Raw genomic sequence first — 24,884 nt, forward strand, 5'->3', positions numbered from 1 at the left:
TGAGAAGAAAAATCAAGCCGGGAACCTGGTATTTGGCTAATGTCTACAGCAAAGAAGGACATTCAGCAACAGAGAGGTTCTTACAAAAAGAACTTGTTTAAGAAATCTTTTTGAGGGCTTGTTAACAAAACTGTCTATCTTTCGGGTCTAAGAAAGTTACAATTATGCCATGAATCACATCAATTCTTACGAGTACTGAGTATGTGTTTTCTTTCAAAGTTACGTATTGAAACATAAAAGCTCCTGAGAGGTTGATTTATGCAGCTACTTGACTGCTTGCTGGGAACACGAGAAGCACCTCAACACTTTATCGAAAGCACACTACTCGTTTTTCACCCCTACTTTTACACCGTAATCATAATTTCTAGAATTGCAAAATTTTGGACCCGAGAAAAGCAGAGGTGAGAATAGCTCTCTTTCAAGGGGGTGTAGCAGCAATTGAATAATAAAGTAGTTGAAACTATGAGCAATAATAGGGTAAAAAGAGGTTTTAATTTTCAATTAAACAGCTCCCATCAAAAGGTGCTAAAGGCTTCAATTTTTCAAATAGCACCCTGGCTGGTGTAATCCAAACCCTGCGAAGTCTGGATTACATTAACTAAATTCCAAGCTTGACTAGACTGCCTTGAAAACCCTATTTCCTTGAAATTGGAAACAATTAACGTTCTGTTTATTCATGAGATAAAACCCGTTGAGGTGTAAAATGGCAGGTGTAGTGTTAAGTACTTTGCCTGAATACCCTACTGAGGAAAGACAAAGAACTTCAAACTAGGTGAATGTATGGTGATGCCATTTAGGTTTTAGTTTCTTGATAACAAAGTAGGAACCAATTAACTCACTGCATTTCCAGAAATTATACAGCAGTTAAGGGCAGAGGCTCTCAAATTATTTAACCGGGGTCTGTATCTCGGGCTAATCTTTTACGTACTGTGAGTGTTTGGGCAAGTTTGAGCATCTCTGTGTCTCATTTTCTATATCTGGAAGGATGTTATGAAGATGTGATAGCACACGAACAGTGCATAGAAGAATGATTGATGCATCCTGGGAATGCTAAAAATGTGAAGCACTACGCTATGTGAAGATGCTATGCCTGGCTTTTTTATCTTAACCCCCAACCCTCAAGTTTGATCATCTGAAATCTTGAAAGAAAACAAAAGATATTTTGGGTTAAAGTCATCATTTGACTGGTGAGGATGCTGAGAGAGGTCAGTCACATGCCCAAAGTCACACAAGAGGTCCCAGTGGCAAGATGGCACTAGAATTTGAGGTCTCCAAGCCCATTCCACCACTCTTGGAGTACCCACTGAGTGCTGATGGGAAAGCCAGGCCATTATCTGCCGTCACCATGATTCAGAAGTGAGTAATTCTTCCTCCTGGTGGGAGGGCAGTGCTCAGTAGGCCACACGCATCTACAGCTATAAACTGGCCTATGAATTTCCACCTCCTTTGTAGCCCTGGGGTTTTAGATCACCCCTCTGCAGGCTATGGAGACAGAGAGACACTTGAGAGTGCCTGAAGCAAGCATTTTCTTCCTGATTCATCTCAGCGATGACACAGATCATTTAATAAAGTTTCCTGCCCTCTTTCAGGTCCTGTGACGCGGCCCTAGCACTTACTGTGCGTGCCTCAGTGGGCAGATACGGAAATACACATGACCTTGTAGACGTCTTTGCTCATGCTAAGATGGCCACGTTTTACACACGGACACCTCATAGTGGAGAACAACATCTGGGGGTTAAACAGAATATAAGGATGTAAAAACAATCCTTTAAGATTAAAAGTTTGATCTGATAATCACTTCTGAGGACTGGTCATATTTTATTGTTAGAGCTATCCTCCATTGCAACCCCAAACAGAGGCTTTAATAAATGCTTCTGTGAGAAACTCTAAAAGGTTTAATCTCATTACAGAAAATCAAAGAGCCACATTGTTTCACACAGAGAGCAGTCTACAGTGGACAGACCACACTCCGGGAGTCAGAGAAAGACATGGTGGCACCCACTCTGCCCACAGCTCTATTTGTGTGACCTTAGGCAAAGCACTGCCTTCTGCCTCCTCATCTGAAACACCGGGGAGACAATCAGTGAGAGCGGTAGAACAGCTTTCTTTTTGAAGGTGGATGCTGTGAACTGCGTTGTGCTCCCCCTCAGCCCCCCAGAATCATATGCTGAATTCCTAACACCCAGTGCGAGGCCCTCTGAAAGTAATTAAGGCTAAATGAGGTCACAAGGGTAGGGCCCTGATCTGAGGGAAAGAGATATGAGAGAGCCGGCTCTCCCTGTGCCATATGAGGACACAGCAAGAAGACACCTGTCTGCAAGCCAGGAAGCACGCTCTCATCAGCAACCAGCTCGGCTGGACCTTGATCTGGGACTTCCGGCCTCTAGAACTGTGAGAAGTAGATTTCTGTTGTTTAATCCACCCAGTCTGTGGCATTTTGTATAAGCAGCCTGAGCTGACTAAGGCAGTGGAATTAGCACCATCCCTGTGTTTCCCAAGATACCTGACTGTCAGGATCACATACTTAGTGCTGTGACTTCCCACTAACAAGATGACCCCAGAGTGAAAGCTGTTTGATTCTTTGTTCTTTGGATTATTCACAGAGATGGGGAAAGGAGAGCGGATACTGGGAAGATAACCACACACAAACTCAGATATAGCAACCTTACAAATACCTGTTAAACATGAGTGTGTGGTTGTGTAGGCACCCATACACATATACGGGACGAACATACTCTGTGGTTAAGAACAGGGTTTGAATCATGGCCTTGCTACTTACTAGCTGTGTGTCTACAGACAAGTGACTGAAACTCTCTGAGCTTCGGCTTCTTCATTGCTAAGATGAGAACAATAACTCTATCTCACAGTGAGGATTAAATGAGAATTCTGTGAACAGAGACAGTGGCAGGGCTTCACAAGAGTTCATTTTACCATTACACCCGTACACACACACACACACACACACACACACACACACACACAAATTGACAGGGTTTTTACCAAAATATGAAAAATAAAAAAGAGGGGGAAAAGCACAGCATTTCTATGTCCTCTGCACTCACTTCACATAGCCCATACAATTTCTCTATCCTACCTGACCTTCCTAAAAATTAAACTCTGTGGTTTATCTCTAAAATCTCATGATTACCTTCAAACTTATTAGTCACTTGTGCCTGGAAGAGACTAGAGAAAAAAATCAGGATGTGTAACAAGAGATAAGGGGCTGCAAAAAACGGAATTCCAGAGGAGGCTGAGATTAGAGAGAGAAGAAAATGCTATCTATGATCAATTTATAACTACACAAGGGGAAAAAAAAAAGAGTTCAATGCAAATTGTCTATCATTTTCAAACTACTACTGCTATTACTCGGGAGAAAATATTTTCCTCAAATCACAGCGGATTCAAATATAACTGACTTCTTGTTTTTCCATTTATGTACTTCAGGACGTGTATCAGATTCGAAGAAAAAGTAATTGTGACAAAAGTCTACAAAGATACTTCATGAAAATGATCAAAACTTTCCCTCCTCTCTTGCATGTAAATTAAATTCGACCCCCTGTTTTTCTATTTAGGATTCATCTTTGCAAGGTTCACTCTGACCCAAGGTGTTGAATTTTCTCTCAACAGAAATTCAGCTCCTGTCATAGATGTAACAGTGGGATCACTTCATCATGGGGAGGGGTAAAGAGGTCTAACAGTGGGCACCGTAAAACATATTCAAATGATTTGCTCTGTGCTAAGAGTGGGAACATTCAGAATGGCTTTTTTCCTCTTATTTTCATCAGTCTTAGAAGGATCTTCAATCTGGGTTATTTTTCTTCTACACGGTCATCAACGCAGAAGACTGATTTTGTTTACAAAGAGCTTTTGATGGCCAGTAAATTTTATATGCTTTCTTTGTAAGAATTTAAAGATCTTATTTATAACCACGAGATTATCTGTTGTCAGTTCCTCTCAATTGTACAAGTGATTTGAGTTTGATGTAAAATTTAGAACCTATCAGTTTGAACAACTGTATACCAGCTGTGATTGAATAAGGCACCAAGTGGTATAATATGCAACAGAATCTTTTAAGTGGTTTTAAGAAAAAGAACAACTGCCCCAATAATATTAATAGACTTAGCCACTGGCAATAATTCTTGAGAATTACTTTTTTCCCTGATAACAGATCTGATTTCACTATTGATATGAAAATCTGAGAAAAATCCATGGAGAGTGTGTGATCAGAGAGACTGGGGAATAATTCACTCTTTTTTTTCCTTTTATAAAAGGGCCAATTTACAAAACATACTTTTGGTAGCTTAAAATAATATTAAACAAAAACAGTTAACTAAAAAATAGCAGAAAAATCCATTTATTCAGAACCTTGGGCATGAACCTCGTTGCCCAAGTAGCTAATAATGTAACATTTCATCTGGCTCACTGACTTAAAATTTTTTTTGGGTATGTTTTCTCTCTCTTTCTCTATATATTTCTCTAAATATAATTTCAAAAATTAGGAATTATCTGCCTGCGGAAGTTCTAAACTCATTTAAGTTAAGAAGGCTATGCAAAGTTGTTTCAATTATTTTATAAATGAAATAATAAAACTACTTCTGCTAGTTAATTTTTCCAGCTTTGGATCTGGCCAGCACTAATATTTAATTTACCTAAGTAAATACAGGCTAACTGATCAGTATTCATCATTAATAGTTTACAAATATTACCATTTAGTAGATATTGATCTTACAAAAATATTTTAAGGAGAAGTAAGCAGGAAGTAAGTTTAGGTGATTCATGCAAATGTGAACTCTGGGTAGGTATTTCTGTGTATTGTTCACTTTTATTACTTCCATGTGTGAAGTCCCAGCCACGTTCTCTAAAGCGGAGGTGTGATGTAAGGACCCAGGGACAAATCTGAACACAGAATCATTAAATAAAATACCACTCATGTAGACAATCTTTGTTAGTGAGCCATAATATCCAGATGCTTAATATTTAGAAGTTAAAAAGTATTCTTATTGAAAAGAATGTGTTCCTCCATCTTACAAGATGGTGGCTTCTAAGACATGATGCCTGCAAGCAGGTTCTGCTGACAAGAGATTGTCCAATGCAGGAGACAACGATACAAATTGTAGACTCTGAGCCAACAAATAAGGACAAAATCCGGACATCAACCGACTACAACAAGTTGCAAAATACTTTCCAACTCTCCCTTCTTTAAAGACTATAACAGGCTGAAAAAATACAGCTCATAAGCTATTCTTTTTCTCCTCTAGAATGCTACCAATTACCTTTAGTGTAAAAATAATTTATCAGTCTGCAAATCATGGTAATAGCAAATTCTTATCTACCTGTGAATTGATGGATAACTCTTATTTATCTCCATTTTCCTTTGTGTAAAGCCATGCCTATTTCTCTACACGAATCAGCTTTTAGCAAAAGAATGGAAGGAGAATAAAATACTCTCAGTCGAACCAGCATCGGATCCACGGAGTGAAAGCTTTCTGACTTCAACAGGAACAACAGCAATGCCCTAAAAAAGTTGTCCTAACTTTGTTTTTATTTATTAAAAGAAGCTCACTGTAGAGAAAAAGCACACTTGATTTATGGTTTTTCTCTGTAGAGCTACAGAACTTTAATCCACAGCTCATGAAAGGGTGTAAGAGCAGCTTGAAAATTATGCTGAGCTTAATTATACTTAATGTGAATTATTCAGAAGTGCAGACAGAGACTAAAAATTTATTTCATACAAAGAAGCTTGACATTTTAATTGGTCCTTCAGAATAGAGACAAAACAATTTCCTCTCAAGAAAATTTACATCTTCCCCAACAGACCTGCAGCTTCAGCCAAACAGAACTTCATTAACAAGATTAATTATCACACCAGTGTCTGCTTCATCAGGTGTATGGCCCAGGTGAAAAAAGGAATACAAAATAATGACTGACATTTCTAACAGATAGAATTGATTCAAGGAGAGAAAGGATGACAGATTGAGCCACCATACCTTGGTCATTAGCCATTTTGTCAGGGTGTTCTACTGTGGGGGAGAAAGAAATATTATTAGACATTGACACTTCCTAGCAAGAAAGCTGACACTTCGAATCGACAGTTTTGTTAGCAAGTTTCCATATCAAGGCCAAAGCCCTGTTGAAATAAAATTGATAAGGAACCAAGGTTGATGTGATTATTTCTATTAAACAGTAGTCAGAGGAGAAAAATTGAAAATGGTTTTGGCGATACATGTTCTTAAAAATACGTTATTTGTTTCATTCCTCTACACATCAACTCAAAACGACCATCATGTAAGTTTAATTAAAAATATAATACATAAAAACTCATGCGATCACCAAGTAATTATCACCCATATATTTTAAATAAGGTAAAGAGGCTATTTTCCTGTCCTCAATTTTTTTTTTTTCCAACCAGAGAACGAAATCAATTCTCACATAGGGTAAAATAACAGAATACCATAAATGTGTTTTAATCTAAATAGTTTAATAAATTTTTAGACCTTATGAAGAGAATTCTTACCTGTTCACAACTTCAGGTGCATTGTGAATAATGTTCTTGAAAATGACATTTTTTAATTTAAAAAATATCTTTAAATTTTTTAAGTGGCTTCTTTTCTATTGACCAAATATAACTGTATAGAAGGTAAAGCTACAATATCCTTGCTTTTACAGAAATTGTGGTAGGATATTTTGACCAATGTAGATCTTTGTCAATCTCCATCAATTAGAATTATTTCCCCTACACTTGAGTTTCTTCTAGCTTCAAGTCTTCTGGGTTTATTGAACTCATCTGCACTAAAACTTGACGACATTTAGGCTACTACACTTGCTGTTGGCTTCTTTACATGTCTCAGTTAAACTCACACAGAGAAAAATATGATAGTATTCCCATGGGCAGCAACCTAGAACCTAAGCACCCTGGTCCTCTCGTTCTGGGTTGCAGTCTCACAGCAAATCCATTATTACTGTTTGAAAGATAAAGCGAAGGTCTTAGACGTGGTAGTCCTTCCTTTACTAATTGATGGGACATAGCATTGCCCAAAAGAATATGCAGAACGGGAATACTCAACAAATGATACTGTTCATAAAAACCCCTTTCAGATGAACAGGGTTTATGAATGTCACCTCATAGAAGGACAAATTCTAAACTTAGTTACAAATTTCTATCACTTACAATTTCTTTCCTTTTAAAATAATATGTAAACATATTCTATGAAAAAGGATAGACCAAGAAAGGTTATCTTAATGAGTAGTAGACTTTGAACTCTGAATGACTCTTTGGAAAACAGTATACATACAAGAGTGCTTATTATATTAAGATTCTACCAGTTTTAAATAACTTTTATAAATGTCATTGTAGCTCCTCAAGATTTTTTTAATACTATTTTTTTTTTAATTCACTAAGCTGTCCAACCTAATCTTTCCTAGTGTAAGTCACAGTGCAATTTTAAACTTGATTTCCTCTCCTGTTTCCCATTAAAGACTAATGGCTTCTCAAGGTACATTTTATTACAATATTGGGGGATTATTGATGACAGGTGCTTTTGATAGGCAATTGCATTATCTGTAGTTTATAGATAGGGATAGGGTTTTCACTGAGATCCTAATGTAGATTTTGAGAAAAGATACTATGTCAGTAAGTGCCAAACCAGGTGTCTGGTAAGAATGAGGAGGATGTGTAGGGATCACATGCGACCATGAAATCCAGGACGGGTAAATGTTTGGCAGCCAGAACAGGAAACACTTGAGAAACTATCCTACTTAGCATCTCATATTTAGGGGAGATATGTTTGGAATGACATCAAAAAAGAAAGAGAGAGAGAAGAAAATCAATCTCATCCCATTTTCATTCTTCATTTCTCCCTTCATCTTTAATTATACACACACATTATCTATAGACTAAGAAAATTTTTATTAAGTGACAAATGAATATACATTATGGGCAACAATGTCATCCTCATTCTTACCTTCTGGATTTGTTTTACTGTTAGTAATCTGGACTGCATATGACTTGAGAAATTCTGAATGTCTCAAGAAAAGTTATCAACTAAAGAGTATTTTCCAACGGGGATAACATATATCCTAAAGGTTACTTTTTATTAAAGACAAATACTTGCTTAAAAGTATCATAATTTGTGTCTTGACTTTTTATTTGCTCCTGCCATTTGTCAAGAAAATCATGTATTTTGTCAAAAATAATGTGAAGACTAAAACTTTCCTGTGTTCTGGTATGGAACTTTCAGGTCTATATCCTTGGATGGGAAAGATGCACATTTCGGAATGATGATTAAAGATGCCCAGAGAGCAGACTATACTCTAGTACTCTTTCATTGCTGAAGACTCTGCTTTTTTGTGTGTAGGAGGTGACTCTGTCCCACTATAGAATTCCACTTTGGTCTGTTTCAGCAGAAGCATCCTTTCTTCCTATTATTTGACAGGCCAACATGGAGAAGCTCAGTTTACCCGAGAGAACGACCCATGTGAGAGGCAGAGATTGACATGCCTCTTGTACATCTTCCAAGGATTTCACTGTATGTGGGTATCCAAAGGGGAATATTTGGGGCAAGAGAGGTGTGTATTTGCAGAGTCCTGTGTGGTCAGAGAATCAAATTCAAGATTCTTTTAATTAACATTCTAAAGAAACAATCAGATGTACCACATACATGCATGTACACAAGGGTATTGTAATTTAATCCCTTTTTAATTATAAATGTCCTTTTCATTAACCAGTGATTACGGATTGAGTTTCCTATACCTCTCTTGCTGGTGGCTAAAACCAAAGACAAAACTCTAGTCTCTAGTAGTAAGCGCTCCTGTCTTTGCAAAGACTGCATATGAAAGAATGAAGCTTGTAGACACCTGCCTGGGGCATGATTTGCAATGAAACACTTGCCTGTTACCCAGTAGACTACTGAGAGTTTTCTCAGCTTCAGGATAACATGTGAGCCTTTCTTGCTGTCAAACAAAGTTACATTCTGATGAACAGAGGCCTTATGTTTTGAACAGCTTTGGAAACTGGAAATCTTAAATCAGAGAGCAGTAGCATGACGTGTAGATTTGGTTCACTGCGGCTTCGAGTCCCTTAAGAGTAATTTATTTGCCTTAGAGTATTTGTCATTGTAACACGCAGGATGCATGCATGTACAATGTCAATTATTGATAAACATGGGCAAGATCAGTATCTGTAAATAATTTAGAATGCAACCAAGACATCTGAAACTTGGTTTGCCATATGAGCAAGATTTGTTTTAAAATCTAATTGACTATTAATTGAGCATGACATACTGAGGATAGACAATATTAAACATTCAAATCAGGATATGAGAAATAATTCTTGTGAACTATTACAACATAACAAATTCCTTAATTTGTTCTCAGTTCTGAACATCATTTCATAGATGAGTTCAGGGCACTTATGGTAAACAGTACCAAATGAGATATGGAGTTCATTAAATAATCTCTAGGATGGTTATCACTGTGGGCCTGTAAAGCCTGTGATAACTCATCACTCTGCTGCTTAATACATTTGGATGCCTTAAGTCATCCTAAACCCTCCCTGAGATCTCTAGTTGGCACACCATGCGAGCATGAAATTAATTTGGCACTTGTCTATAGATAAAGATGGAGCATTTGTGAAACAGTATCTAGTTACATTTCATGCTCCCACAAAATGAATAACCAGTTTCCTTTCGATTGCTCATTTAGAGTGAAACCTGATTTAGACATGAAGTCCTAAAAACCCAGAGAGAAGATTAGCTCATTTCCTCCTTTCTCCCTCCCCATCTTCTACTCTGTCGCTAAGAACCGTCACGAAAGCTTAGGCTGAATGCTTGTTTGTGTGTTCTTGGCGAACTTTCAGATTAGCTGTTACCAAGTCCAGCTTTGAATGGCTAGCTCCCTCACCAGAATTCAGAAGTCCACTATTTATTAGGGTACCTTTCCTAGGGAAATAGAATGACTATACAATTATTCTAAGACTCTTCTCTTAATATGTCAAGCACCTGGGTGAAAATGTCAATCATCCTCAGTTGTTTGCCATCATGTATGATCAACTTCTCAGCCAGATATATAGATCGACACAATGTGGTCACAGATATAAGAGCCAAGTATCCTTCAGAACAACACGCGTCATGCCTAAATATACATCTTTAAATACCAGCTATGAAGCATTCAATTTTTTTCAATTGCTAAATAACAGAGGCCATTTGTCCTCCAGAAAAATAACACTGTTCTAAAATAGTAAGGACTAACATGAAGATTATTTTGAGGTAGTCGCTGTTCTAGGGTCTTAGCATTTTTTCTGTATGAACAATAACTATGTTTGAATTGAGCAGCTATTTTTACTCTTGCAAGCATGGGGCGTTTTCTTCTAGTAATAGTACTGTAGGACTCTTTATTTCCCTTGTTGCTATCCTAGGTCCTTAAAATAAACACATTCATTTTGTTTGAGATTTTCTGTCTTGCCATATCAAATTTTCTTTTTATATATAAGGACAATAGTTCCTCAAAGAAAACATTTAAAGTTGGCAGCAGTAGGACGTTCATATAATTCAATGCTTTTTAATTTTTATTTCCTTACATAAAATGACTAAAAAGTTTCATTATATTTTGAATAGAACCAATATACGTGAAATCAATACAAAATTCCAAAAGGATTGTAAATGGGGGGAAAAAAAGTTAAGTTAAATATACCTGCCTTGTGTTGAAGGCAGAAAATGTGATAACACAATAGATCTTTCTCTAACATGCTGGCTTTCAGCATGAAAAGGTACATTTTAATTTATTTTGAATGTCCATTGTAGTCACGTTGCCAACAGAGAAGGCAAAGACAGTTCCTAATGCAGACTCCATAAGTATTTTACAACAATCCCACAGGAAAGGAAAGGCACTGCTATACTAGGAAATGATTCAAACCTTTCAGAGTCCTGAAGAGGATCGGATCAGAGAGAGGCCCCACTCCTTTTGCATTTCTTGCTTGGATTCGAAAGTAGTACATTGTGTCAAGGTTGAGATCCATGATTTGGTGAGTAAGCCGATCACCACTGATTGTTTCCATCACCCAGTCGTCAATTGGTATGTTCTTGTCCAAGGTATAAAACAAGATGTAAGCTGCAGAAACACACAAATGCGACTGTGTTTAGTGTCCTGACCGTATGCTATACTTCTACTTTTAAACACTCATATTTCTCAAATATAATTGGCAATGATAATTATACATTCACAATCTATAAACTACAGTATTCCGTTAAGCAAGTAATGATTTCTTTTGATACTGCAAAGATTAGACAAATCATTGCCTCAATGTGCAGAATCTGAGAATGGAATAGACCCTTCAAAATAAAAATATCCGCCATCTTTAAAAATACGAGGATTCTGATGCCTGTAAATCCTGTGCAAGGATTCCTGACTGATAGAAACACTGAGATAACAAATGTGTGGTGTTTTAAGCTGCTAAATTCGTGGTGATACTGTTACACAGCAGTAGATACCATAATAGGCTAATGGTGACCTTGGCAATCTGCACCTCAGGTGATTTCTGTGTTCAAGCAAGGTCAGGAATCACTGCTTTAGTCGAGACGTGGAATCTGTATATTTTGGGCATTTGCTGAGATGCTGCTGCAGCTATGAATGTCTTAGGATGCAGAGAGCTCAGTAAAGGATAAAAGACCAAGGTAAAGAATTCTGTAAAACTTAACAAAGGTTGTAGGACTCTCTGGTTAATATTAAAATTTAAATACTATAATTCAAACGGGATTGTGAAATATCACTGGGCAAAGGAGTTGTTTCTGACTCATTTATAACAGCCCCCATGATCAATATCAATAAAAATCTTCTAATATGTTTTGAGTCAGAGTAGACTCCATTCTTGTCCCCAAAGAATCACATCTACTGAATAGAAGACCCTGGTACCGGTAATACTTTTTTCTTTTTAAACTTTTATTATGTGCGTGTTTTATCTCTTCAAAAGGATAAAAACATTCCTTCAGTTCAAGAGCCATATCTTATATTACCTTTTATTCTTCAGAGAAACCAATAAAATTGTCTTCACATAATAGGTATTGAAACTCACTTATTGAATGAAATCCTCTAGCCAGTAAGCACAGATGCTTTGCATTCATGACATTTAATGCAATTGTAGAGTTATCATGGGCTGTTGTAAGTGCCCAATGACATTGAAAGTTGGGAGAATTGTTCTCATCCCAGGTCAGCTACATTTATTCCTGATTTTCTTGATTTGTCAAATTGGAATAAAATATTTGCCCTCCTTGGGTTTTGGGGTTTTTTTCTTTGTAAGAAGTATTCAATTAAGCATTTAAAAATGACAGTTCTGGCATCAAGTAAGTACAATTGAAGATGCAAGCATCAGGTACTGACAATTCCAAACTGTATTTGAAGTGATTTCCTGGTATTTATGGGGAAGCCAATCTTATGTGTGTGTGTGTGTGTGTAAATTTGAGAACTGAGATGCAGAATCAAAATATACTAGCACATATTCAAAACTTTAAAAATCGGCCTTAGAGAAAGCATACAATTTCATCTGGATATATGAGTTTGGTGTGTTTAGAGAATATTAAATCCATTATTGAAGTCTTACTGTAGAGATTTCCATAACCACATAGGTTGGAACAAATTCATTGGTTTCTCGGGACCTTTCTGTATCTATATGTCCATTTCCCCATGTCCAAGTTTCTTTCTTCATGCTTTCCTCTTACTTTTTTCTACTTCATTTATGTCTCTTACTCACCATAACTAGCCAAATAATGAGAACTATCTCCTGTCATAGGTGGTAAGACCACTCAAGTGGGCACTCCCACATTAGAATTACATTTGTCTAAATACATATAAAATGTAACATCATACGTATGTCATTTTGACTACTTCTACAAAGAGGTAGTTGTAATTATAAAAGGAAAGTGTCAGAAAGTGTCAATTCCACCTCTGTCCTCTGTTTTTTTCCATACTTCTTCCCACAGATCACTGATTCTCTTCCATGGTTCAGGGGCTAAGTACCAGGAAGACTGGGATGATGCCTACCAACAAGGAGCTCAGCCCAGGGAGAGCTCCTCATCTTTCAAAAATTGATTCTGATAATCATGTCTATCAATAAATACATAATGAAGGACCCATTTCTTCCTTCTTCGTGGTAAAAAAAATATATTAAAAAATAACAGGCTATGCATTTGGGAAGACCTGACCTCAACTCATAGGTCTGTCATTTCTTGGCTTTGCAACCTTGAGCAACTTGCTTAATCTAAGTATGCCTCCATTTTCTCATCTGAAAATAAGTTGCTGTGAGATAATGTATTTTAAGAAATTAATATATGTGGGTATACCTATTATATTATCTTCTATATACTGACTACTTAGTAAATTCTACATTTTTTCTTTCTTTCCTTTCTTCCTTTTTCCCTTCTTTCTTTCTTAATATTAGTAAAGTTTAAGGAAGTATATTTGGAAGACCTGAAACTTTGATTTCAAGTCAAACAATAGATTTAATAACAATTCAATGATTATTCTACTTAACCAATATTTATTAATTACCTACTAAGTGTCAAGAATATTGACACTAAAGAGAAAGCATTGACAAAATCTGAAACCTGTTTTCATAGAATTTTCAGCCCTGTGTTATGACCATTTAGATTTTTCTCTCCTGATTATATGAGAAGAGGACATAGAGAAATAAGTCTAGATGGCTAAATTTCTGACTTTTGCAACTGGGTAAACATGAAAAATTTTTATATGATGGGAGTAAGAATATTTAGACCATATGATTGCAGTGAGTGCCCAGCTGGGTCCACAATCCCAGATGGTCTTACAACCTATTATAGAATATAATAGTACATTATTTGGCTGGTTATAGTGGGGGATAGGCAAAAAAAAACCCAAAACCAAAACCAAAAAAACAACAAAAAAGCCCCATAAACAAACAAAAAAATAAAAAGAAAAGAAAAGAAGAGGAAGAAGGGAGAGAAAGAAGGATTGGGGAATAGAAAGAGGTACCAATAAGACAGGCGAATGGAAATGTACAATATGAGGCAGAATATATGCATTTAGAATTCCTTGGATGGAGACACAGATTTCAGAGACATAAGTTCGTGTTCACTGAAGCCCTGGCTATACTATACACACTTTGTCAGAGAAAGTAACAAAGGGACTAAAAAGATCCACTTAAGAAACAGGTGGAAGAAATGTCCGCTAACAAGACCGAGAAGTTGTAGGCTGAAATTGGGAAGAAAAGTGGGTAGGTGATCTTTAAAAAGTCAAGAAAGAAGAGAATTTCAGGAAAGGGGAATTGGATTAGAGTATCACATGACACACACAAAAAAGATAACATAATCTTATCCATTGGATAGTACTGATAAGGAAACAATCTCTGAAGACCTAACTCTTCGAACTATGTTGGTCTCTGATCATAAATAATGTTGGATGTTGCATTTATCTAGATCAATGTTTCAAAACCCTAGCTGCACATTAAAATCACTTGGGGAGCTTTTAAAATATAGCATGCTCAATCCTTCCTCAGATAAATTAAATCATAAATCAGTTAAGAATCACTGATTCGGACTAGTTGAATACTAATAAGCTGGAGCAAAACATAGTGTAATAGTGAAGAGTCTGAACGTGGGTTTTAAATCCCAGCTCTGTTACTTCTTGGTTATTTGACTTCGGGGAAGTTATTAACCCTAGAAACCCCTCATCTTTTTGTTTCAACATGGAATAACAGGAAGATAGGATCACTTCATAATACTAAAGTGCTTAGCAGGATGCCAAGCATATAAGGAATGCTTAATTCATTCCGAGCCATTCTCTCCTGAAAATGTCAGTCCAAATTCCTAAACTGCCAGTTTATAATCAAGGAATGTAAGCCCTGGCATTATCTAGATCTCCTTCTTTGTCCTCTTTTTTTTGTTTCATCTTTTTGAAGTATATATATTTACAAGTTGATGATCCGGTTTCTATGCAGAGTACATTAATAAGCCTCACCTTAGAATGGATTTCAAATGGGAATAATAATAGTTCATTTGTTTTAGTTCTCACTGGACATCAGAGACTTTTCTCAGCACTTCATTATTACCTTCTACAAAAGAGGTTCTATGACTATCCTTATTTTATAGATGAGAAAGTGAACTTAGGAAAGTTAACTTACCCATCTCCCTCAGAAGCTTGGGTTCTTAACCACCCTGCTTTGTAGCTATGTACATGCAGGGACGTGGTTAAACAAAGAAATATAAATATATAAATATATTTAATAAAAATATAAATATATGTAAATATAAATATGCTTCTTCCACATAGGCACACACATGCTCTGACACACTGGAAAGGAGTTCCCGTTTCCTTTGCACTTTAATGAGAAACTGAGTGTTGTAAATCTGGGCCCTCTGCTATATGGAATTTTGAATATTTTATCATCGTGTTTTCTGGAAGTAATTTGACTGGAAGAATCAAAATATATATGCAAGAGAAGTTGTCTTAAGAGTTCTTAGCATTAAAGTTAAAAATTGAGCTACTCTATGATCCAGCAATTGCACTACTGGGTATTTACCCCAAAGATACAGACGTAGTGAAGAGAAGGGCCATATGCACCCCAATGTTCATAGCAGCATTGTCCACAATAGTTAAATCGTGGAAGGAACCGAGATGCCCTTCAACAGATGACTGGATTAAGAAGATGTGGTCCATATATACAATGGAATATTACTCAGCCATCAAAAAGAACGATTTCTCAACATTTGCTGCAACATGGACGGGACTGGAGGAGATAATGCTAGGTGAAATAAGTCACGCAGAGAAAAACAATTATCATATGGTTTCACTCATTTATGGAACATAAGAAGTAGGAAGATCGGTAGGAGAAGAAAGGGAAAAAGAAAGGGGGGGGGAAGAGAAGGGGGATGAACCATGAGAGACTATGGACTTTGGGAAACAAACTGAGGGCTTCAGAGGGGAGGGGGGTGGGGGAATGGGAGAGGCCGGTGATGGGTATTAAGCAGGGCATGTATTGCATGGTGCACTGGGTGTTAAAAACAAGTAATGAATCATGGAACTTTACATCAAAAACTATGGATGTACTGTATGGTGATTAACATAATATAATAAAAAATATTATTTTAAAAAAAAGAGTTCTTAGCGTTTGCTCTTGTTTACTTGAGTCAAAATATCTCAACTTGACAGTAACAATTTGGTTTTAATAAATGAGCCAGGCCCTTAAAGGTAAAAAGTATTGTCTCCCATACTTCTACTTTATCATTGTGAGAGAAGGGATACTGAACATACAACTCTAAATAAAATACGTGGAGGAGGTTTCTTATACATGCACTGAGATTTGGGCACATGGCATTTTATTGCTCAGATTCATTTGCATTTCTTAATATGGGGGAGACTTCCTTTTTTTTTTTCTTCAAAAAGCAAAACTAAGCTTCTTCCAGAGGTGAAAACACATTCTATTGTTTACATTGACTATTAGATGAGATTTATTTAAATAAGAGAGGAGAATTTGGGTACTATATGGCTTATTTGATCCTTTACCAAAAAATATATTTTTTTCCATCAGAACTCGCATTTATTTAGACAACTTCTATTCTATTTTTTTTCTTCTTAAACTTATTATCTATTGATTTACCATATGCTTACAAATTACTGTTTATAACATAATAAAAAAGTCATCATGTAAACAAATCAAAGTCTACAAAAGTACTGAAATAGAACCAATGAAAATAAATCATAACATTGGGGGGAAAAAGAAAAAGAAAATTGGAATGAGCCAGCCTCAGTTTTAAAAAGCCTGGCAGAGTGACAACTAAGCATATACAATTTTGGGGAGACTTAATATCCCTCTTCTTTTTCCATATTTGTCAGCTCAAATGAAATTTCTGTTTGCTATTGCACTTAGAACAATTTCCTAGAGAAAACAAGTCTTCAGCTTAAATTTAAATCACATTTGGAATTTTCACATTATCTTTTCATTTTGGAAAATTCAGAAAGTAACTCACACAAAGTAAGTGTGCCATCCGAACTATAATTTCTGTGCTTATCTCTGTTATCACAGAAGGACTGAATTACTTTGTTAATTTATAATAGTGCTATCTACTTCTTGTATGCAAAAAAAAGAAGAAAAAGGAGTGACTCTTACATGTGCGTAACCCAATGGTTCAAGTTAATTAGACTATAATGTGCACATTTTTAGTTATACAATATTTTTCATAATAATTACATGCTATGGAGACATCTATTAAAAGCCTACAGTGATCATTTAATGCAAAATCCCTGATAGAACTCCATTATATTTTTCATACTAAATTAACATTACAGGCTTCTAATGGATGCTTTAATTAGGCATTGATGTTATCAGCAATATTTGGCAAAATAAAATCTGTCACTGTGAAATATTCATTAAGTTCAATTTCTGTCAGTCAATATTAAGTATTTTACGAACCTTATGATTTAAGTAAGAAGCTAAAAGCTAAGTGAGAAACTAAAAACCCCCAGACAAACCTTCTTTGTATGTGCCATTCAAAAATACATGGTCATTAGGTGTCTTTTGTATTTTATAATTGCCAAACAACCGGCTTCTTTTTAATCATTTATGCTCAGAGACATTCCATTAGAAGGTTGTCCTAATGCTCCGCAAGATAAAAAACAAAAGGTCTAAACTAATTGAAATGTACATCCTTCGGGAAGCAACTCAAATGAAATGTGTATGTGCATGTATTTGTAGGCACCATTAGTAGGAATTTCATAGTTAGTGGGGGGCAAGAAGAGACAATCAGAGAGGGTTGGGAAGTCCACTGAGATGCTGGGACAGAAAACTAATACACAGAAGGCATGAGCCATGCACGTGGGGTAAGCAATCGCGAGCCAAGCAGAGCAATGCTGGAAGTAAAGCAGAGATGCTTACCAGTAATTTTCCCATTGGCTTCCAAGGGAGGCTGCCAACTCACGGTGACAGCGCGAGGCTTCCCTTCTCGAGTAATGACTGTCAAATCCTTGGGAGCAGAGGTCGGGGCTGTGAGATGAAACAGAGACAAGGCCTTGTCATTGGATGTGAAAGAAGGCAGACATTTATGGGACTTCTAATCACGATGTTGACACTCAGAATCCATCACGCAGTGTATCACGCTGATCTTACCATTTACGATTTATTTCAAGTATTTTAATTAAACAAGCAACCAAACAAATATATAGAAATGAATGTTCTTCCATGGAAGTTAAATGACTTCCAAAGGTGTAAATATAGAGAGGAGAACAGAATATGCATGAATACAGAGGAGAAAAGTATAATGGATATTTCCAAGGGAGCGCCACACTAAACATGTAAGAATCATTATAAGAACAAAGAAATGTACACATACTTAGTGAGATTGATGGCTACATGTCTCCAAGAGACACAGTCCTGTTACAATTGTAGGATTTTAAAACAAAAATGTCACCTAATTCTATATTTTTTTAAAAGCAGGAAGAAGAAGAAAAAAAGAATGAATTTAAATGCAGGTTAAAATATCTTGCTTAGGTAAACATACTAGATATTTTTTAGCAAGAAGGCAAAGGAGTATTTGAAAATAGAGGAGGTAAGGAACCTGTGAAGGTCTTAGTATCAGCCTGACATGGAATGAGAAAGCATGAGACCATGAGGGTCTTAGAGCTACTTTTTCCAAATGTTGTTGAAAGAGACCAGAGTTTGTCACCCCAGAATATGCCTCTTTGGCATAACAATTATTTTAGGCTGATTATTTTTAAGAAACAGTAGACACAGGAAAAGCTCTGAAAACTTAGATGTTACCCTTTTATAAGAGAAATTTGTACTTATGAGTGTCTCCCTCTTTGTACCAGGAAGAGGAGAATGATAAAATCTCTAGAAACTCTAATTAAGGAGAAGGCAAGAACTTAAATCTGCATAATAACAACACAGTTGTTTATTGTGATTTGCCTGAAAACCTCCTATAACTGGCTCCCAAACCCCAATGAATTCTTTGTTTTCAGCTGGAGTTACATTTCAGGGAGTTACTCAGTGTTCCTGGGTATCCTCCATGTATCCAGGAGGTATACATGTTATTAAACTCCTGTTTGTTTTTCTGCTGTTAATCTATCTTTTATTACAGCGGGGTCTCAGCCAAGGACCTAGAAAAGGAAAGAGAAAATTATTTTTCCTCCTACGTTGTGCTCAACAAAATTTTAAATATATTTTGAAGCCGGCAGTAAACTGGCCAAGCCAGTCCAGTACCTTCTAGGCTTCTTTAGGTCTGCTTTCTCACTATGCTTTGAAATGCAGTGAGTTTTCCTTCTAGGCAAGGCATAATACGCCAAGTTATTTATTAACAGTCTCTTTTCGTTACCTTTAATTTGACATGGGACATTTCAGAACCTGTCTAAGTAAGTTCTATGGTTGGGTTCTGGAGGAATTTCCAGATCTCTGCATAAGAATGCTTCTATATTACGAGATAGATACAACTTGGTCCTAATTCTGAACTCTTCTCTCTTCCCATTCTCTTTGGCTTTTCTGTTAGCCCTATCATACAGAATCTCAGCAACCCTATTTCCATTTCTCTTCCTGAATATAGTTTTAAATGGAGGAGACACCAAATATTTCCATGGATCATAACATTTTATTTCCAATGCCCTGATTCTCAAAGCCACTAGCATTCCAGGTTAACCAAAGCTGTAGCTAATCATAATATCTTAACAAGGTACTGAATATGTTTAAAGTAAGGGGAAAAAAAAAAAAAAGAAAGGAAGCAGAAGGAGGAGTGTACGTAAGTATAGTGTAGTTGAATCCTGAGTAAAGAAACTGCATATGTGTATGGTTTTAACGAGAGAACAAGGACATTCTTGCAGGAAAAGAAGATTTGTTGTAGCAAAATACCAAAGAGGCAACTACCTTGGGAAGGGTTATTCTCATAAAGAGTTCATTCAAGAAATTTCCTAAGCCATAGACAGGAAGCTAATATGGTCACAAATTGACTTAGAATATTATACCAAGCATAATAAGGAATTGTTCGATTATGGAAGTAATTAAAAGATCTGTTTTTCTAAATAGTCAGAACAATCTGTTTTTTCTTAACTAGGTTAAAGTTCAAATTGATGCTTATTTAGAAAATAGTTAAATGGTGATGATTAGATTGCTTCACTGAATCTGTTACGGTATTCAAAAAAGATGAAATGACTTCAACTTCACCTAGTAAAACAATACACCGAAGAGGTGGTTATTTTTCAAAAAAACCAGTCTAACCACTAATCTATTTTAGGCGATGTGCAAGTTCTTCTTTTTCCTCAAGCCCTGTGAGTGTTGGTGAATAGGGGTTCTGGTATTGGAATCAGTAGTTTAAATATCATATAAGCGGAACACTATTTGGACAGGAATGTGGCCCCCACGACCTCAGGGATTCCTACTGAGTCAAGCAGAATGGTTCTGGTCTGTTCCTCTCCAATCTCACGGGTTCTGCCTGGAGGTGACCTTTCAGAAATTCTTTATTGACTACCGATTTTCTATGGAGTAAATGTAAATAAACAAGTAATAAGAGGGGCACCTGAGTGGTGCAGTCAATTAAGCATCTGACTCTTGGTTTTGGCTCAGGTCATGATCTCAGGGTTCTGGGGTCCAGCCCTGAGTCAGGCTCCCTGCTCAGCAGAAAGTCTGCTTCTCCCTCTCCCTCTGCCCCTCCCCCACTGCTCCTGCTCTCTCTTGCTTGCTCTCTCGCCTGTTCTCTCTCTCTCTCAAATAAATAAATAAAGTCTTATAAATGTAAATAAATAACAAATAATAAATGAAAGGCCCTGGAATTTACTGCATTCTCTTTTACAGGTTCATCTCCTCTTGTTGTCCAATGAATTCTGTGCTCCACTCACTCTGAACCATTCATAAATGTCTATGGAAGACATCGTTCTAATACTTGCTTGTGTACTTTTGTACATGCTGCTCCTTTCCTCTGAAGTCCCCAGAATGGGTACCTGATGATCCACCCAGGCCATTGCTCAATTATTATTTCTTTTGTGAAACTTCCCTTTATTTTTCCAGACAAAATTTATCCCAGGATCTGTTTGTTCAGATTCCAACTTGGCCAAAACTCTGTGGTTGTATTTCCTATGTTACTTCAGGACTTTTGGCTTTTTTTCTGTATTACTTCATGTGTCTTTCCAATTTTTTCTATTTTACTTAACTGGAATAAAATGAAGGATTTATCACCTGGACAGAATGAAATGTTTTATTTCAAGGATTTGCTAACCACTCTTACCTTTATCACAAGCAATTTCAGCACAAGCGCATAACTGTGCAATCCCACACAGTCTTTATGTTACTGCAGAAGTAGAAGCAGACCTAGAATTATTTCATTCACTTCATTTCCTTCTCACAGCTATAAAGTCTGCAGACACTTGTGAATTACTTCTTGCTTCTCATCATCACCCAGGGATCTCACCCACATGCTATTTACACTTTTGTCCAGATCATTATCTGTTTTGACAATCACCTTCCTACTAACCCCTCTCTAGCAGTTAATATCTTTTTTTCAGCAATGGATCTCACTGTTGGTGTCCCTACAAGGCTAGGCAGTTGATGAGAAATGAATAGGATATATTTATCAAGCCAGATGTTAGGGTGCACTTTATGTTTATGAAAGGGAAAAATGAATGAATTTGCTTGCTTTAAGAGGAAATTACTGTTCCTTCTCTTTCACTCAGACAAGACCTAAACGTCTTACTGGTTTGTGTTTAACTCCTTTCATCTCCTTTTAAGTAAAAAGGAAGAGCAGGGCCCTTAATCTCCCCATAGGATATAACCCATTCCGCATTATTCTTCCTAAGAAGCTGCGAATATTGGCATCTAGGGCAGAATTCTAGGAGAAAGAGTTAATATATGTAAACATGTAAAATAGAAGAAGATAAAAAAAGAAGAATGCTGAAATTAAATCAGACAAACTAGAAAACTTGTTACAGAAAGAAGTATCTACAAAAATGTAAAAAATATTAACAGTGAACTCCCCGAGTTAAGGTAGTAGCTTGGAATAAATGAACTGCAATGCCATGGGACAAATTCTAATGGAAAAAGAAATTCAACTTACCAGAGAGTTTTATTGGTATGTATTTTTTTAAATTTGGAAGTGTGTGGTGTAGTTTACCCCTAAGTAGACTACCATGAAACCAATCAAACAGCAGGTTAGACCCCGTATTCTTCAGATGTTGAATTTCTGTGAACTGTAAAAGCCAAGTGCACTGCATGTCTGTTAAGGTTATGAATTCAGCATTTATGATCCATAGTAAATGTGACTGGTAAAATTTACAGTGAATTACATTTTCCTGTGATTTGAACTATTTCAAATTGCATGAAGGTTTTTCCATTGCGTTGTCTTATTTCTAAGCAGTGATCATAACCACCCAGAAACTTCTTTCCATACCCAGCTGGGGTTATTTATGGTAAACATCAATGTGATTATGGTTCTAATGCATTGTACCTAATTTCTTTCCAAAAAAGTAAATGCCCACTATGACTGCTTGCTGATCAAAGACCCAAATGTTTTAGACAGAGTTCAGTGCATGGACTTCTGCCTTTACTTGAAGGTATTGAAAAAAAGATTTATATTCAGATCTCCGGAGTTAATGCCCAGATTAAAACCAGATTATTCAAACCACTGGGGACTCATTTTCTTCTTTTCTAGAGTGGGGAGGATAATACTAGGTATAAAAGTGCTTTGAACTACAGAGTATAAAAGATTTTCTGCAGGATAAGGCGTAACTTAGCCATCATGGTGCACATATGTTCCAACTCCCACAAAATCTGGGAAACACCATCAAAAGTAGAAATTTGGAAGCAAGGGTCTCTTCACATACCTGCTTCATATGTCGTGGCATGGGCAGTCATGCTCCATGTGCTTGACCTTCTGTTTTTTGTTACCATGACCGAGAACTCATACATTGTGTTGGGTTTGAGGCCTGTTGCTGTGTAACTCAGAGATGTTGTGTCTTCTGACTGTACCAGTGGGGAATAAGCAAAGAGAAAAAGATGAAGTCTATCAACCGGGTAAGTCAAAGCATGTAAAGAGACGACCAAATAACAAACAAGGAGTCTGTTTCCAAATAGCATAAACCTAGGACACAGCATGGCTCTACTTTCTTTCTGTCAACCAGTTTACACTGGCTGGTTGTACATCCAAAACATGATGGATCAAATCAGATGCAGTGTTGTTCAGAGTGGTAGCTGATCAATTTTCCCAAGTAGGGCAATAACCACTGTGTCAGCACCAATTCTGCTTGCTTCTGTCAATTCCATTTTTAAGCTAATCTGCACTGACTTTAACTTTGTTTGTAATAATCAAAATCTTTTTTTTCCAGAAATTTTAATTTATATATTTTAAATAGATCATCATGATTATTTTCCACTAGTAATAAAATTAATTTTTTTGAGATCTGCTGTTTATTTATTAATTTATTTATGTATTTATTTATTTATTGTTATTTATAGCACACATTTTAGTGATTCCAGAATCTGTTTGGCTATTATAAAGAAAATAAACAAAAGCAATGTTGTATTGTGTGGTTTTCTTTTTATGCAAAGTTCACATTAAACACACATTTAAGTGTGGTCACTGGAGCAATTGATTAGGAAGGGAACAACAAGTTGGATAAGTATTAAAAGATTATAATTGTGTTAGTATTATTTGTCTTTTGAATTCATTCTTTGTCTTTTGAATAGCAGGTTAAAGACATTTTAGTAGAAAATAAAGTACCTATTTTCATTGCTTACTCAAGAGATCAAAATGGTAATGAAGAAAAAAACAGGTTAATCTTCCAGGTTAATGAATATTTTCCATATGATCAGACAAATTTTGCCTATTTATACCTCTTCTAAGTATCAATTTATGCTTGGTATCTAGATATTGATCCTTTTCCAAAATTTAATATTTATCTTCACTTTTATATTTATTACATTTGTTATATATCTCTGTTTAGAAAATCAAGGAAAGCTCTTTTTCCCCACCTATCTCTTCCTATACTACTGTAGTGTAGTATATCTTTTTTATTCTACTATGAATCCTTAGATTATAGGTATGAAAATCCTATATTTTATTACAAAACCAAATAACTATTTAACTGTACTAATAACATTTTGATGATGTGCCCATCCATCCTATTAAAGTGATGACCTCATAAACATCTATCAGAAGCTCTTCTTTAAAATTGCTGTAAAAACGTGGGCCCTAAGTAAATGTAAAAGTACTGTGTAGACTCAGGAAGATAGAATTTCATCAAATAAAACACAACATGGGCACGTAGGCTCTGACAGGCTGAAATATAACTTCCAACCCTGTCTTCCCTCACTATCATGAACACCTCTAAGTCTTAGAAATGGAAATAAGGGGAGAAATGGGACAACGGGAAATATTTCAGCTAGGAGGAAAAGATCATACTTTTATAAAACTAGTTTCTTTGAGCATAAACATCACTGGCGTTTGGGAGGCCAGTAAGCAATCCTGTCCTTGTTTGTGTTTCAGAATAACACACGTGAATTCTGTAAATACCATGAATTCACTGGGTTTTCTCAGGAACTTCATGGAAGGTTATCGCTCAGAATAAATCACTAGCCTGGAAGCACTTTGGAAAATCATGGCCAGTTATTTTTGTGAGTACAGAATACAACAGGTACTGCCTCTCTGAGCCTCAACTTCCTCAACCATAAAATGGTGATAACCATAGCACTGACCTCCTAGCATTATTTACATAGTATCTGGTCCAGGGAACTTATTAAATAAATGTAAGCTACAGTATTTCATTCATTGTCTAATGTGATACATAAATTTAGGCATATGTTAAGTTCCCTATTGAATTCTAAGTATCTTGAGGGCATGACTGAGTCTTGCACAACTTTGTATCTTCTGTAATAGCCATGATGTATCTGGTAA

General features: G+C 36.3%; 1 protein-coding gene across 1 annotated transcript in view; it reads right to left on the minus strand.

Moving 5' to 3' along the window:
- Nucleotides 1-24,884, minus strand: part of DCC (DCC netrin 1 receptor) — a 697,032-nt gene that overhangs the window by 88,163 nt on the left and 583,985 nt on the right. Inside the window, exons 18-21 of the mRNA XM_048218577.2 lie at nucleotides 22,816-22,954; nucleotides 17,894-18,001; nucleotides 10,909-11,103; nucleotides 5,988-6,020 (exon numbers count right to left, since the gene is read on the minus strand). Coding sequence (XP_048074534.1) covers nucleotides 5,988-6,020; nucleotides 10,909-11,103; nucleotides 17,894-18,001; nucleotides 22,816-22,954 — 475 coding nt within the window. The remainder of the gene's footprint in view (nucleotides 1-5,987; nucleotides 6,021-10,908; nucleotides 11,104-17,893; nucleotides 18,002-22,815; nucleotides 22,955-24,884) is intronic.

Source organism: Ursus arctos, unplaced genomic scaffold, assembly GCF_023065955.2.
Source record: "Ursus arctos isolate Adak ecotype North America unplaced genomic scaffold, UrsArc2.0 scaffold_17, whole genome shotgun sequence".
In the NCBI taxonomy this organism is placed as follows: domain Eukaryota; kingdom Metazoa; phylum Chordata; class Mammalia; order Carnivora; family Ursidae; genus Ursus; species Ursus arctos.